Consider the following 18110-nt stretch of genomic DNA (forward strand, 5'->3'; position numbering starts at 1 on the left):
TATACTGGTAGAGAGAGAGAGAGTGAAATTCATGTTATAACAAAAAAACAAATTATTATTAAAACTTATTATTTTTTTATTCCCCAGCCATTATTTTTGTATTTATTCAATTACTTCTTTTTGTATTTATTTAATTACTTCGACTTTTACCTGCTGGTACGCCGTCCGGTGTGCCCTGTGAATGTTATGATCCTCCAGCAGAACTGGAGGATTGAACAGGACTCTCCAAACGCAGACCCGGGAAAAAAGGTGGTGATACAAAGATATTTATTATCACAATATAGTCAGTGTAATCAGCGCGTCTCGCAGCAGCTGACGACATGGCGCGAGACGATCACTGGAGGAACGCCCACACAGCTGAAAAAACAAAAACACACGCGGCATGACAGGCACGGATCATGACAGTGAAATGAAAGGTGGCATTCTTCATTTATTTATTTATTCATTTATTCATTCATAACTGACAGCCTCGCGCTCCGCCGGTGCCCGGGCGGAAGTTGTTTCTCTTCGGCTTGACAGCCACGCACGCCGGCCGGTCTCCTTCGGAGCTCACGCACGGTCCCGAACGAAGCAAAATGTCGCCGTGCAAGTGCCCGGGCGGAAGTTGTTTCTCTTCGGCTTGACAGCCACACACGCCGGCCGGTCTCCTTCAGAGCTCACGCACGGTCCCGAACGAAGCAAAATGTGGCCCCCGATCGTGTCCGTCGCCACCAATCGTGTCCGGGGGAACCTGTTCTTCTTCGTCCACTCTCTTCTTCGTCCACTCTCCTCTTCGGCGCACGCCCGCCGTCTAACCTCTTCAGCGCCCCCTTGTGCCGCTCGCCAAAACTACAATGCTCCCGAATATTTTTTAGACCCGCGAAGCACTGAACCCGCGAAAGGTGAACCGCGAAGTAGCGGGGGTTCACTGTATATGTATGTATGTGTGTGTATCTGTATGTATATGAGCGCATTTCACTAGTGTGAATGAGCGCATTTCAGTAGTGTGTATGAGCGCATTTCAGTGATATGGCTGCCAGGATGGCCGAGTGGTCTAAGGCGCCGCGTTCAGGACCCAGTCTCCCCAGGAGGCCTGGGTTCGAATCTCGAATTTCCCCATTGTGGGACTAATAAAGGGAATATTATTATTGGCTGCCAGGATGGCCGAGTGGTCTAAGGCGCCGCGTTCAGGACCCAGTCTCCCCAGGAGGCCTGGGTTCGAATCTCGAATTTCCCCATTGTGGGACTAATAAAGGGAATATTATTATTATTATTATTATTATTATATGTATGAGCGCATTTCAGTAATATGTATGAGCGCATTTCAGTAATATGTATGAGCGCATTTCACTAGTGTGAATGAGCATATTTCAGTAATATGTATGAGCGCATTTCACTAGTGTGTATGAGCGCATTTCAGTAATATGTATGGGCGCATTTCACTAGTGTATGAGCGCATTTCAGTAATATGTATGGGCGCATTTCACTAGTGTGAATGAGCGCATTTCATTAGTGTTTATGAGCGCATTTCAGTAATGTGTATGAGCGCATTTCACTAGTGTGTATGAGCGACAACATTTTCACCCATGTGTATGAGTGCATTTCACTACTGTGTATGAGCGCATTTCAGTAATGTGTATGAGCGCATTTCACTAGTGTGTATGAGCGAAACCATTTCAGCTATGTGTATGAGCGCATTTCACTAGTGAGTGTGAGAGCTATTCCTGAATTATGTCCCGAACGGCGCCTCATATTGATGTCTTCTTCTTAAACACCTAATTAGAGTGATCAAAATAAGCTTTACCAAATGGAGGGATTTTAAGTTAATTTGAGAACTGTGTTTTCCCAGGTTCGTGCAGAGCGTAACCGTGCACGTGATGAGGCCCACCTGCTTAGGCAGAAGCTGGAAACTCTGAGCAAGGAGCTGACCTGTCTTCGACGGGAGCGTCAAGATCTTGTTTCAGAGAATGAGATTATACAAAAGAATGGGGTCCAGCTTCACAGTGAATTTACAGCACCGCTTCCAGTCACCAATGCTGCCTCCTCCGCTGCACACCACCTTTGTTCTTTTTCTGCATATTCTTGTCCATCCATTCAACCCTCTTCCACCACCTCTTGGTCGTCGACAACACAAGTTCATACTGATCGTAACCAAGAGAAGTTAGGTGAGGAGGTACCTGAGTTTTCAGCTCCTGAACCAGTGAAGGACATAAACACACTAAAAACAGGTGAACAAAAGGTGAGATTGAATTTGTATTTAATTGTTTTTTTTTTACTTTTTAACCCAGTGCTATGTATGTGTATCCATCTATCTATCTATCTGTCTGTCTGTCTGTCTGTCTATCTATCTATCTATCTATCTATCTATCTATCTAGCTTTCTATCTTAGTGCTGTCAAGTGATTATTTTTTTAAACTAATTAATCACAAAAGAATTCCATGATTGATCATGATTAATCATATTTTTCAATTTCTATTTTTTGCGAAGCTTATAACAGATATTTACTTGAATAATATCTTGGAATTGATGCAAAATCTTCCAATATGAAGTATATTTAATTCAAAGACTGTTCTAATAGCTTTCTTTGATTCTTGAATATGATCGAAATGGAGACATCTTTACAGGTATTTTTCTTCTAAACACTTTTCAAAACTGCCCACAAACGCCACACTCCAGCAGTGTTGGTTTGCAAGGCCCAGTGGTAACTTGAATGCTGTGTTTTGTTCTGAGACGTGCTAAAGACAGCTAATATGGCACAATATTGGCTCCGGGTCCGGGTTGAGGTAGGTGAGGACCCAAACGCAGGGAAGCCAGGCAGGGGTAACTTAAAGGGCATTTAATAAACAGAAAACAAAAGGCAAACGAGGGACTTGGAAAAACTGGACAGCGACAGGAACAGGCAACAGGGACAAGCGACAGCGACAAGCGACAGGGACAATGACAGTGAAAATGACAATGGACCAACAAAAACTGAAAGCAACCAGGGAACTAAATACACACAAATTGACGAGACAACGAGGAGCACCTGGACAAAACACCGGAGGGTTGGAAGGACCGGATTGGTTAACACAGGGGCTTGGGTAAACGAACACAGGTGGACACAATCGACAAGACGAGACAAGACACAGGAACAAGGCCAAAACATGAAACCAAATACTAAACCAAAAATAACAAACACAAATCATGACAGTATCCAAATTATTTTTTAAGTAAATCAAACTGAGTTAACTGAGTTAAAATATTTAATTGAGTTAAAAAATTTGGATTAATCACCTGAGTTAATGCTTTAATTTTGACAGCCCTTTATATATATATATATATATATATATATATATATATATACATATATATATATATATATATATATATATATATATTAGATATACAGTGAAACCCCGCTACTTCGCGGTTCACCTTTCGCGGGTTCAGTGCTTCGCGGGTCTAAAAAATATTCGGGGGCATTGTAGTTTCGCCGAGCGGCACAAGGGGGTGCTGAAGCGGTTAGACGGCCGGCGTGCGCCGAAGAGGAGAGTGGACGAAGAAGTGAGTGGACGAAGAAGAGCAGGTTCCCCCGGACACGATTGGTGGCGACGTTTCGCGCGGTTCGGACCGCATCAGAGCTCCGGCCGGCGTGCGTGGCAGTTAAACCGTAGATGAGCACCTTCCCCGGGCACGGGCGGTGCCAAACGGCCCCTAAGTTTAACCGAATGGGAGCTGCCGAGGAGGAGGGCATGCTCGCGTCACAGTAAGCCGAAGAGGAGCACCTTCCCCGGGCACGGGCGGAGCGCGAGGCTGTCAGTTATGAATGAATAAATAAATAAATGATCCGTGCCTGTCATGCCGCGTGTGTTTTTGTTTTTTCAGCTGTGTGGGCGTTCCTCCAGCGATAGTCTCGCGCCATGCCGTCAGCTGCTGCGAGACGCGCTGATTACACTGACTATATTGTGATTATAATAAATATTGTAACGTTGTATAATAAATCAGGCCAATTTGTCCATCAGCGAACGCTTTTATTATTAAGCCAAAAACGGCTGCTGTTGGCCGCAACCACGCCGATCAGAGAGAGAGAGCAACACAACGACAACAACATAACGTTCACTCCCCTGCTGCCTTCACAGCCTCCACAGAAAAGAGGAAAACACAGAACCCTTGAACCATTTACAAAGTCGCTACACTATCTTTGTATCACCACCTTTTTTCCCGTGTCTGCGTTTGGAGAGTCCTGTCCAGCTCTGCTGGAGGATCATAACATTCACAGGGCACACCGGACGGCGTACCAGCAGGTAAAAGTCGAAGTAATTAAATAAATACAAAAAGAAGTAATTGAATAAATACAGAAATAATGGCTGGGGAATAAAAACACAAGTTTTAATAATAATTTGTTTTTTTTTTGTTATAACATGAATTTCACTCTCTCTCTCTCTACCCATATATTTATATATATATATATATATATATTTTTTTTTTTTTTTTTTTTTTTTAAGCATTTTTGAAGGTGTGCCGCTACTTCGCACCTATCTATATTTATATATATATATATATATATATAGGTGCGAAGTATATTTATACAGTGTTTTTTTTTTGTTTTCTTTTTATTTTATTTTTTTTTAAGGTGCGACGCTACTTCGCAGATTTTCAGTTTTCGCGGGTGGTCTCGGCCCCCATTAACCGCGATAACCGGGGGTTCACTGTATATATTATATATATATATATATATCTATATATATATATATATATATATATGTGTGTATATATATATATATATATATATATATATATATATATGTATGTGTATGTGTATATATGTATGTGTATAGATATATGTGTATATATATATGTATGTGTGTGTGTGTGTATATATATATATATATATATATATATATATATATATATATATATATATATATATATATATATATATCTCCATCCATTATCCGCTGCTTATCCGGGTCGGGTCGCGGAGGCAGCAGCTTCAGCAGGGAAGCCCAGACTTCCCGCTCCCCAGCCACATCTTCCAGCTCTGCCGGGGGGGTGCCGAGGCGTTCCCAGGCCAGCTGGGAGACGTAGTCTCTCCAGCGTGTCCTGGGTCATCCTCTGGGTCTCCTGCCGGTGGGACATGCCCGGAACACCTCCCCAGGGAGGCGTCCAGGAGGCATCCTAAACAGATGCCCGAGCCACCTCATCTGGCTCCTCTCTACGTGGAGGAACAGCGGCTCGACACTGAGTCCCTCCCGGATGGCCGAGCTTCTCACCCTGTCTCTAAGGCAGAGCCCAGACACCCTGCGGAGGAAACTCATTTCTGCCGCTTGTATCCGAGATCTTGTTCTTTCGGTCGCGACCCACAGCTCGTGACCATAGGTGAGGGTAGGAACGTAGATCGACCGGTAAATCGAGAGCTTCGTCTTTTGGCTCAGCTCCCTCTTCACCATGACAGACCGATACAGCGTCCGCATCACAGCGGAGGCTGCACCAATCCGCCTGTCGATCTCTCGCTCCGTCCTCCCCTCACTCGTAAACAAGACCCCAAGATACTTAAACTCCTCCACTTGGGGCAGGATCTCCTCCCAACCTGGAGAGGGCACTCCACCCTTTTCCGACTGAGAACCATTGTCTCAGATTTAGAGGTGCTGATTTTCATCCCAACCGCTTCACACTCGGCTGCAAACCGCTCCAGTGAGAGTTGGAGATCACGGCCTGAGGAAGCCAACAGTACCACATCATCTGCGAAAAGCAGAGATGAAATACTGAGGTCACCAAACCGGATCCCCTCATCGCCTCGACTGCGCCTAGAAATTCTGTCCATAAAAGTTATGAACAGAATCGGCGACAAAGGGCAGCCTTGACGGAGTCCAACCCTCACTGGAAACGAATCCGACTTATTGCCAGCAATGCTCCTCTTGGATCTGAGATTCAACCTCCCGACGGACCCTCCTCTCCAGTACCCCTGAGTAGACTTTACCAGGGAGGCTGAGGAGTGTGATTCCTCTATAATTGGAACACACCCTCCGGTCCCCCTTCTTAAAAAGGAGGACCACCACCCCGGTCTGCCAATCCAGAGGCACTGTCCCAGATGTCCACGCAATGTTGTCGAGGCATGACAGCCCCACAACATCCAGAACCCTAAGGAACTCCGGGCGGATCTCATCCACCCCTGGGGCCTTGCCACCGAGGAGCTTGTTAACCACCTCGGTTACTTCAGCCCCTGAGATAGATGAGTCCACCACGGAGTCCTCAGGCTCTGCTTCCTCAATGGAAGACGTGTCGGTAGAATTGAGGAGGTCTTCGAAGTATTCTCCCCACCGACTCACAACGTCCCGAGTCGAGGTCAGCAGCACCCCATCTCCACTATAAATAGTGTTGATGGTGCACTGGTTCCCTCTCCTGAGACGACGGATGGTGGACCAGAATTTCTTCGAAGCCGTCTGGAAGTCGTTTTCCATGGCCTCACCGAACTCCTCCCATGCCCAAGTTTTTGCTTCGGCAACCACCGAAGCCGTATTTCGCTTGGCCAGTCGGTACCCGTCAGCTGCCTCCGGAGTCCCACAGGCCAGAAAGGCCTGATAGGACTCTTTCTTCAGGCTGACAGCATCCCTTACCGCCGGTGTCCACCAGCGGGTTCTGGGGTTGCCGCCACGACAGGCACCGACAACCTTGCGTCCACAGCTTCAATCGGCTGCCTCAACAATGGAGGCACGAAACATGGTCCACTCAGACTCAATGTCCCCCGCCTCCCCCAGTACGTGGGCGAAGTTCTGCCGGAGGTGGGAGTTGAAACTCTTTCTGACAGGGGATTCTGCCAAGCGTTCCCAGCAGACCCTCACAATACGCTTGGGTCTGCCGGGTCGAACCGGCATCTTCCCCCACCATTGGAGCCAACTCACCACCAGGTGGTGATCAGTTGACAGCTCCGCCCCTCTCTTCACCCGAGTGTCCAAAACATGCGGCCGCAAATCCGATGACACGACTTCAAAGTCGATCATCGAACTGCGGCCTAGGGTGTCCTGGTGCCAAGTGCACATATGGACACCTTTATGCGTGAACATGGTGTTCGTTATTGACAATCCATGATGAGCACAGAAGTCTAGTAACAGAACACCGCTCGGGTTCAGATTGGGGGGGCCATTCCTCCCAATCACCCCCTTCCAGGTCTCACTGTCGTTATCCACGTGAGCATTGAAGTCCCCCAGCAGGACGAGGGAGTCTCCAGGGGGAACGCTCTCCAGCACACCCTCCAAAGACTCCAAAAAGGTTGGGTACTCTGAACTGCTGTTTGGTGCATAAGCACAAACAACAGTCAGCACCCGTCCCCCCACCTTGAGGCGGAGGGAGGCTACCCTCTCGTCTACCGGGGTGAACCCCAGTGTACAGGCGCCAAGCCGGGGGGCAATAAGTATGCCCACCCCTGCTCGGCGTCTCTCACCTTGGGCAACTCCAGAGTGGAAGAGTGTCCAACCCCTCTCAAGAGGACTGGTACCAGAGCCTAAGCTGTGTGTGGAGGTGAGCCTGACTATATTTAGTCGGAATTTCCCTGCCTCCCACACCAGCTCAGGCTCCTTCCCAGCCAGAGAGGTGACATTCCATGTCCCAAGAGCTAGTTTCTGTAGCCGGGGATCAGAGCGCCAAGGTCCCTGCCTCTTGCCACTGCCCGACTTGCATTGCACCGAACCCCTTTGGCCCCTCACACAGGTGATGAGCCCATATATATATGTGTATATATATATGTGTATATATATATCTGTATCCATATATATATATGTATGTCTGTGTATATATATATGTGTATACAATAAAGGGATTTCTATTCTATTCTATTCTATATATGTGTGTATATATATATGTATGTATATATATATATATATGTGTGTGTATATATATATATATATATATATATATATATATATATTGGCAAGCCCTGCATCACATTAAGAGAAAAAGTTCTGAAATTATTGATCTTGATCTCATTTTTAGATCACAAAAGAATGTCATTTGAACAGGGCTTGCTTTTCTTTCCACTCTGTGATTTTTGATAGTTTAGGCTCCTATTGGTAAACATAACTATATTGTGTCTGATTGTATATTTATATTGTATATAAATCCTATTTCTAATTAATTTTTCATAATTTTATTCTTGTGTATATTTTTAGGTGTTTACACTACATTGGTGTCTCCTACTATTTTTTTTTGTACCATCAGGATATGGAGCACCTTCAGTCTGTGCTGAATTTACGAACTCCAGCTTGCGACGCTCAAGGGGCCTGTGGCAGTCAGAGTCGTCATTGTGGCGTTAATCTACCTGCGACACGCTCCTCTTCTGGTCTGAGCCGGCAACAACGCAACAGACAGTTGTGGGGAGATATAAGCCCCACAGTGAGCGACTTAAGCAAACTCCATGCATTACAACTACGTCTTGATGAGTCCCACAAAGTCCTGCTGAAGGAGAGAGAGTATGTCTCACAGTTTTACAATGGTTGCAATGTAAATCGTCAATTAGTTGAATTTATCTCGCCGACTTTTACACCTTTAGGGTACTCAAAATAAATGTACAACCTTGACTCATGCACCTGTTCATGCAGCTTGGTTTACCAGCTCATTGGGATAGTAACATAATGAAGTAATTGGAAAAAAAATCACGTTAGTTACATCAATAGATACTACAATGTGCAGGTGTCACCAATATGGTGCGCGCAGGCACCAGGTAACCACTAAGCCCCAAGGACCACTTAACTTGCATGCTGTCCTATTCTAAATTTAGCTCTCCAGTGATATAGATATGCATATTTTTTTAACGTGGTAACTTTTCTAAAAAAAGACTAGCACCATTTACAGTAAGCTGCATCAAATTGTGTTTGTTTCTTTTCTTTTTAAATCACACTTGCACGGTGGAGAAAAGCTTGTGGCCGAAACAACAATGAGTAGATGATTTTTCCCCAAATATTTTGCCCTAATTTGCTACTGAAGAGGGATGATATCTTTTTCACATGAACCGATTTGATTTCAATTCTCTTGAGTACTCTTTTGGTACTCAACAGTATAAATCTTCGGTACTTCGTCTGTTGTTTGTGCTCATAAATTTCAACTATAAAAGAAAAATTATTTCAGTTTAATAATTGTCTTCCAATATATAAAATTTGACAAATAAAACGTAATAATTTTAAAACAATTGAGCCAAAGAGGGCAGCACGGTGGAGAACTGGTTAGCATGATGGCGTCACAGTGCAGAAGTCATGGGATCGCTCTGGCCTTCCCGTGTCGAGTTTGCATGTTCTCCCGCGCTTGCGTGGGTTTTCTCCCAGTACTTCGGTTTCCTCCCACGTTCCCAAAAACATGCATGGTAGTTATATTCAACACTCTAAATTGTCCCTAGCTGTGAGTGTGAGAGCGGATGGTTGTTCGTCTTTGTGTTCCCTGCGATTGGCTGCCAACCAGTTCAGGGTGTCCCTCGCCAACTGCCCGAAGATAGCTGGGATAAGCACCACTACCCCACGCGACCCTTGTGAGGAGAAGCAAAACAGATATATGGATGGATGGATGAGCCAAAGAGATGAAGTAAAAATAATGGTCTAACATTTTGCAATTAATATAAATAATACAATCAATAAATTAATATTAGAAAATACCATGTATGAAGTGAACTTTTTCACAATGAAGTTTTCTCTGAACAAAATTTAACAGGAAAACAAGGAAGGAAAATTAATTATTATTACTGATATCTTAGTTCCTTGTGCAGTTGGTCTGCCGCACGTGTGATCAGTTCGAACCCAGCATGAACCAGAATATGGCAAAAAATGACAGATGGAAGAGGATGTGAATGAGAACAAATAGAGTAATTTGAATCAAATTTATAATTACAAAGTACTCAACACAGTATGTAATGCTCGCTACATTTCAGTCGCAAACTTTGGCTGAAATTAGAAATATGGTCACGGGTAAGTATTGTTCAAAAACACAATGTATGCTATGGCTGGTGTCAAGCCAAAACTGTGTTACTCCTAAATATTCAATCAAAAGTCTAATTTAATTTTGAATTCGATCAGTCTGTTTATATTGTTGTTTTTAATATAGTGAAAAAGATTGTTTTACATGATAAGGGAAAATTACAACTAAATTGTTTAAAAATACTAATCTAAAATTAGGGTGGTACAGATCGCACACTCAAGTATGCTGTGTTTGACTTGTGCAAACAGAAATTCGACTCGCTGGAGTTTGTCTATTACATTGGTACATAAACTTATATCTCCCCTTTATATAAATGCAGTCAGCTGTGTGTTTGAAGTGGGAAATTGGAGACCGCCTTGCACCTCCCGATCGCTTGAGTGCCTGTGTGTCAAACATATTTTCAATTGATGTTATCAGAAGTGTCCAAAATATCTATATTATACCATGCAACACAACTTTATATAGATATAAACTTATGCATTCATTAAAATTTTAGGCTTAATCCCTTCCTGTGCATTTACCTGACTAGCAGCCCCATATCATCAATGAAAATTTAAATTTGCTTCTTCCCTTCAGGCAGATCTCTTTATAAATCTCAACGGCACCAAACAAAAGCAACAGCATCGCCAACTTGCCCAGTGCATATACAATACAATACTATACAATACAATGCATTTCACAACAGCTGGAGCTGTAACAACACGCTTTCCATATACCGTATTTTTACGGCCAAAAGACGCGCCATATCAAAGTGCGCAGTACCAGTTGAGGGTGCTATTTCTGTATTTAATACATAGATAGAACGCACCGTATCATTGGGCGCAAACAGAACCGAGCAGTCGCGCTAGCTGCTCAGTCACGCTAGCTGCCCAGTCGCGCTAGCGTGTTTTTAAAATGGCAGCGGGAGTTCGGTGGTACTTTATTTTAGCTTTTAACAACATGCTGAAGTTGTCCTCATCCAAAAATGGACCAAGATGGGATGCCGACACAATGCCGGTGTGAGCAAGTCACTAATCAACAAACGATGTGCGGTCACGGTGTTACATCAAAACTAAAACTATCACCTCAAATCAACTGAATAGCACAATAGTGTAGGCCCAGCAAAATTCCGCCTCCCAGCCTACCATACAATACCCTAGTTAACATGCATGCACACTAAAACATAAGATAGCATGGCTAGCGTGGCTAGCTGTTTTTAAAAAGGCAACAGGAGCAAAACTGAGTTTGGTTGTATTTTATTGAACTATTTAACAATGTACTCACATTATTATTGATCAGTCATCATCCACAAATCCATCAAAATCATCGTCTTCTGTATCAGAAATAAACAGCTGGGCAAGTTCTCTCACAAACACGCCAGGTTCCCTCTCGTCATTGCCAGATTCTGTGTCGCTGCTGTGTGCGGCTCCTCAGATATGATGCCGGCTTTCGCGAAAGCTCTAACAACAGAGCTAGCAGACACGTTTGCCCATATAGGGGCACTGGGGCCCGCTTTGCACTGGGGGCGTGCCTTTGCGTTCTCGTTCACGCCCATCGTTCCCCTCTCACGTCCGCCTGCTGTCGTTAACCACTCCCGCCTTCTCTCTGTATAAGCAGTGTGCAGGCAGGCAATGTTTGCAGTCAGCCCAGCGGTGCACTCGGTCCACATAATGGGCGCTCCGCATCAAAAGGTGCCCCGGCTTTTTTGGACGAGATTCAGGACTTTAAAGTGTGCCTTATGGCTGCGAAAATACGATAGTGTAATAAATTATCCGGAAATTAGAACGCAAATTAAAACACTTACAATAGGACTCCCGGTATTTGTGATTCATCAATGAATATTATTTGACTAGTCCATGATTGATTTTATTCAATCCACTGGATCATTGCATTTTTTTGTCCTGTTTAGGTGTGGGATGGCTTAGCTTTTGTTTATGTATATCCCATTATGTAAACTCCAGTTTAGGCCCTTTTTTACCTAATTTTTGTATGGTGTTTTCAATATTCAAGAGATATGTGGACAAAACTGTTGGTAACTATCTGGTACTAATGTGTGTGGGTGTGGGTGTGTATGTGTGTGTGTATATATATATATATATATATATATATATATATATATATATATATATATATATATATATATATATATATATATATATATATATATATATATATATATATATATATATATATATATATATATATATATATATATATATATATATATATATATATATATGTATATTAGGGCTGTCAAAATGAAAACTCAGGTGATTAATCAAACATTTTTTAACTCAGGTAAATTTGATTTACTTCATAAATAATTTGCATACTTAGCAAATATCAGGCCATATTAGCTGTACATCTTTAGCATGTCTCAGAACAAAACACCGTGCGCAAGTTACCACTGGGCCTTGCAAACCAACACTGCTGGAGTGTGGCGATTGTGGGCAGTTTTGAAAAGTGTTTCGACGAAAAATGCCTGTAAAGATGTCTCCATTTAGATTGTATTCAAGAATCAAAGAAAGCTATTATAACAGTCTTTGAATTATTTCAATTCTGATTCTAAATAGACTTCACATTTGGTGATTTTGCATCAATTCCAAGATACTATTCAAGTAAATATCTGTTCCAAGCGTCGCAAAAAAATAGTAGTAGAAAAATGTGATTTATCGCAATTAATCATGGAATTTTTTGTGATTAATTAGTTTTAAAAAATTAATCACTTGGCAGCACTAATACATATATAAATATATATATATGTCTGTGTATATATATATATATATATATATATATATATATATATATATATATATATATATATATATATATACGCATATATATATACATATATATATATATATATATTTGTGCATATATATATATATATATATATATATTTGTGTATATATATAAGGCCTTTTTGAGCTGTCACCTTACCGTGGTGGAGGGGTTTGCGTGTCCCAATGAACCTAGGAGCTAAGCTTTTTGCCCCTGGTAGGGTCACCCATGGCAAACTGGTTCTAGGTGAGGGTCCAGACAAAGCATGGCTCCCAAGAACCTTAATGATGACGGAGATTATTGGACCACGATTTCGCTTGCCCGGACGCGGGTCACCGGGGCCCCCCCACTGGAGCCAGACCTGGAGGTGGGGCTCATCGGCGAGCGCCTGGTGGCTGGGCCTACACCCATGGGGCTCGGCCGGGCTCAGCCGGAAGAGGCAACGTGGGTCCCCCTTTCCATGGGCTCACCACCTGTGGGAGGGGACAAAGGGAATTGGTGCATTGAGAGCCTGGTGGCGGCAAGAGGCAGAGACCTTGGAGCTCTGATCCCCTGCTATAGAAACTAGGTCTTGGGACATGGAATGTCACCCCTCTGGCAGGGAAGGAGCCTGAGCTGGTGTGTGAGGCAGAGAGGTTTCGACTATTCGGATTCACTTCCACACACAGCTTGAGCTCTGGTACCAGTCCTCTCGAAAGGGTTTGGATACTCTTTCGCTCTGGAGTTGCCCAAGGTGAGAGGCACCGCGCAGGTCAAGTCAATTTTATTTGTATAGCCCTTAATCACAGACAGTGTCAAAGGGCTTTACATAACCACAATCGACATCCCCTGATCTTAACCCCCAGGAGGCCAAGGAAAAACTCAAATTCCCATTCGGGGAAAGGTGAGAAACCTTGAGAAGGGACCACAAATGGGGGAATCCCCCTTCCAGGATGACCAGGCTGCAATGAATGCCAAGTGGGCAACATTTGACACATAAAATGATGCTATACAATGTTAGCTGAGATAATGTAAGAGTCAATCAAATGAAGTGCTGCAGGAAGATGACTTCAGTCGAGCGGGTCCTCGTCCAGGGCCGTAATATCCATGGCAGCACCTCCGAGGATGAGGTCAGCCTTCGATCTTGTACTGGTCAGTTGGTGTAGAATCAGAACAGCCACTTCCAAGTGAATCAAAGACTAGAATAGAACATAGAACAAAAATCAAATGGCTGAGTACGCACATGATGCAGCAATTAGACTCGTCACACACACCGGGCACCAACAACACCGCTACAATATACTCACTAGAAATACACCTAGTAAACCGCAGCAACATTACACCGCACAGTCACTCGAACAGATAGATCAGCCAATCAGACCTAAACTTGGTAGCCACCGGCAGACATTGGACCAAAGAGGCCATCCCAAGACCGAGGCTCATGGAACAACAATGGAGGTCACCCATACCCAACTGATTCATCAAAATGATACCACTGTTTGACTCATCCAACAACCTCATAAAGACCACCGCGCAGGTATTGATCACTGTGGAACCATCCGTGGAAGTCGCTCCAGAAAGATTAGCCATCAACGCGCATTTGATCGACAATATCATATCTATGAACCACACTGTCAACAGTCCACCTTGGTTTACCTAACACCATATCCAACGTGCCCATCAACCGAGGAATGCTGGCACAATCATCGACAAAGGGCAGCTTCATATCCGGAACTCCCAGCGAACACACAGCAGCAGGACATGGGGGCAGCCATCTACACAATAACAAGACACTCACAACAACAACAACAAAAACTTGTCAAAAAAGAAGACACACAGGACTAATGTTCACAGAGGACAAAACCCAGGCCAAGATCTCTGAACTCTGTCAACAGGACCAATCTGATGGACAATTGCATGCATCTTATATTAATTCTAACTGTCATTCAAACATATCTGTTGACGATACACACTTGTGCTAAAATTATACCATGTTGCACTCTTATGTAATGCATGCTCAAAATGCAACACATGCTCAAAAGCTAATAAAGGCATCCTCATCCTCAAAACAAAATCCGCCTTGCAGGTTATTCTGCTTGCTACTAGCAACCTTGGGTGACGCCCCCTGTTGATAACAATGGCCATAGGCCATACAAAGTATACAGGGGGGCGGAAAATGTTGCAGACATATCAGGCCAAATCATCAATATTTTATTTGTTTACTGTGTGGGTTTGAAAAGATGGCTGGCTAGCACCCCCTAGAACCTTTTAAAAATGGAACCCCAATTGTACATTTCACCTAGATCTACGAAGTTTTGTGAGTTTATGTAACAGGCCAAGACTTCCAAAAAAAATCTCTTGACGCCATATGGTAAACTTAACATGAAGTCCAGCAATTTTGAATTTATTTTAAAGATTGGTGTCGCTTTGACAAAAGCTGGTGAGACTTTACATAAATGATGGTTTCCATTTGCTAATAGTTCAGGCCTGAATAAATCTAAGAACGTACTTTCATAATAGTTGTAACGCTAACTACTAGCTAAAGGATATATATGTTTTAATATTTCGTGTTTTTCTCTATTCAGGTTGACCAGATTTACCTAATATTTGTTCGAAAGAGATTTTAGACCTTCATCATATTGCAACACAAAGTTTGTGAAATTTTATGCAAGGCTGTTGCCATGGCAACTCCTATTCAACAAAAAAAACAGCAGAGAGTGTGAGAGTGTAAATATGCACGAAAACCCCGCAAATGTTGCACACATATGGACATATCAGGTCTGTTAAACGCATCAATAATTAATGTGTTGATGCAATTTTTAAAAGATGGCTCACAAGCGCCCCCTTGAAATATTTGAAAAAGCCTGTGAAAATTTGAAAGTATATGTAAAAGTGAATTGCGTGCACAACTAAAATCTAGTGCAAAACAAGAAAAGAAAAAAAAGCCTCCAAATGTTGAACCAGACCTACAAAAGTCTCTTGGAGACGTGCTGAAAACAAAAGGGATTCAGCCATATTATATTTACTTCACAAGTCGGTATCACTGCTGTAACTTGACCCACATGAACATATCTAGTCACAATTTCACACATTTGCTGAGAGTCCATGTCTGAAGACATCTACGAATGTTTTTTTTACCGTACTGATGGTGCCACCAATATTTGTATGTACCGTATTTTCGCACCCAAAAGACGCGCCGTGTCAAAGGGCGCAACACCTGTTGAGGGCGCTATTTCTGTCTTTGTAACATATACTGGACGCACCGCCTGACAAGACGATAGCAAAGCTGCTGTTAGCATAGCATGAACCTGGCAGAGCTGCCCACACTGACACAGCCGATAGCAGCCTACTATGCCCCAATAACATGAGCAATCACCCCATTGTTGCAGCAGACGCCGAGTCTTTATTGACAATAGCTGACATTGACAATGGCTCAGGCCAATATTAGGTGCATTGGCAATAGCCTACAAAGCAACGTCAGGGGAGGGACTTGGCTGCTTACTACACTCCTTAGAGTCACGGTTTCAAAAAAAATAAAAAACTCATCATACAAGCAAACAATGAAACATAGAAATAAGATTAACACAAACATATATCTCTCATGCCATCAATATACCCAAAAAAAATGAAAATAACACAAAAGCCACTCAGCCTTAGCTAATTCAAGCAATGCATTCTGGGAGCAGAGACCCACAATCCCATAGCTGTTTAGAGAGATTTGCATGGCTGTTTAAAGAGATGTGCTGTTATGCTTTGGACTTTTTGTCTGTTGTCTAAACCTGGGACGTTTCTTGCTTGCAATAACATAAATGATAAGACAGACTAAAACATTGTGGACAGCTGCCCTTTGTCCAGCTTTTTCCAACACCATCACCCAAACATTATAGTCAGAAAGTGTATTTGTCACGGTCGATTGTAAGCATGAACAACTCACTCTTTGCCCAGCAGGGTGTGCTAACATGCACTTCCAACAGCTCGTTGATGACAAGGGCTGATGGACGTGAGTGGTACTTTGTCCATTTAATGGACGCATCGACTGACAGGGCGCTTTGTTTGTTAAGGAGAATTTTTGTGACTTTAAAGTGCGCCTTATGACTGCGAAAATACGGTATATTAGTTTTATTTTTTTCCTGTTTTCCTGCTAGCGGTTACCCAGATATACCTTATATTTGTTTGGAAGAATGTTTTGGCCTTTCCGATGCTGCAAAAAAAAAACTTGTGCATTTTCGCTAAAAGCTGCCAAGAAAACACTACTTTGGAGGCTATAGGAAAGGTTTTAGGCACATGTAATTAGCCAAAGAGCTACAAAAAGTCTCAGGAGCCCTACTCTAAACTCAAAATGAAATAGGCCATTTTTAATATCAATTTATAGCAATTATATTTTATCAAAATTAGTTTTACTCGTATGTTCTTCATTTTGAAAAAACATTAATTCCAATCTGACAGTATCCCAATGTGCCAGCACCCAATGTTGCCAGGGCTGCGAGGAACTTTTCCAGCTGTTTGCAGCTCAAGTTTTCTTTGATAATTTTTTCTCAGCAGATTAACAAGGTCTACCTCATATTTGCTGGGAAAACTGTTTAGGGTTTTATGACATCAAAATACCCCAAAAAATATAAAACAATTTTTTTGCCGAGATGGAGGCGCGTATGGACGCAGCGGCTAACCGCTCTCCCTTCCAGTACTCTTTATTACTTTTTATTCATGTATGTTCGGTTTCATTAACACTAACTGTGGCACAGTATTGATACACCCGCCAGAACATCGTGGACATTGGTTATCGATACAAAATAACCGTCTAAGAGGAATTTTGCTATGATCGCAAAATTCCTGACGAACTAGCGAGGCCGCCTGGCTCACCGTGGATTGTCATCGTGACCGGGAGGTGACGCAGATGACGGAGGGAGATGAAGCAGAAGCGGGGCTGCAGGTCCGGTCTCTATCTAAAGTTATGACAGCAGCCCCACAAGCAACCACTGCCAAGTCTCAACCTCACCGACGCCAGATCCGTAGTCCATAAAATCGATGACCTGATCCTGGGAAACCGCTGTTTGGAACAGTTGTCTGATCATCATTACGGAATCCTGGCTGCACTCCAACGTTCCTGCTGGGCGCTCACTTCATCGCGCAGATCGCACGTGTGACACCGGTAAGAGCAGGGGTGGGGGTCTCTGTATTTACGTGCATGAGGAATGGTCCAATCACAGCATGATCGTCGAGACATCGAGTACATATCCGTTAAATGTCTGCCTTATTATGACCCAAGGGAGCTAACAGTAGTGATCGTCACTGCTGTTTACATCCCTCCCGATGCTAACACGAGCACGGCACTCTCGCTGCTCGCGTGCGTCATCAAAAAAACAACCTCGGGCCCACCCTGATGGCGTTCATGTTGTAACGGGAGACTTTAATAAGGCCAATTTGAAGACTGTACTCCCGAAGTTCCACCAGCATGT

General features: G+C 43.2%; 1 protein-coding gene across 16 annotated transcripts in view; it reads left to right on the forward strand.

The window, feature by feature from the left end:
- ccdc102a (coiled-coil domain containing 102A) overlaps positions 1-18110 on the forward strand; it is a 232017-nt gene that overhangs the window by 64831 nt on the left and 149076 nt on the right. For all 16 annotated transcript variants that reach the window (XR_015843262.1, XR_015843261.1, XR_015843263.1 and 13 more), the window contains 2 exons: positions 1829-2218; positions 8173-8423. Coding sequence is in view for 8 of the 16 variants with exons in the window: in XM_088296897.1 (XP_088153023.1) it covers positions 1829-2218; positions 8173-8423 (641 nt within the window). In the remaining 8 variants the exon portion in view is untranslated. The remainder of the gene's footprint in view (positions 1-1828; positions 2219-8172; positions 8424-18110) is intronic.

Source organism: Idiotropiscis lumnitzeri, chromosome 5 (genome assembly GCF_059441095.1).
Source record: "Idiotropiscis lumnitzeri isolate Australia: NSW breed Sydney's pygmy pipehorse chromosome 5, RoL_Ilum_1.0, whole genome shotgun sequence".
Taxonomy (NCBI): Eukaryota; Metazoa; Chordata; class Actinopteri; order Syngnathiformes; family Syngnathidae; genus Idiotropiscis; species Idiotropiscis lumnitzeri.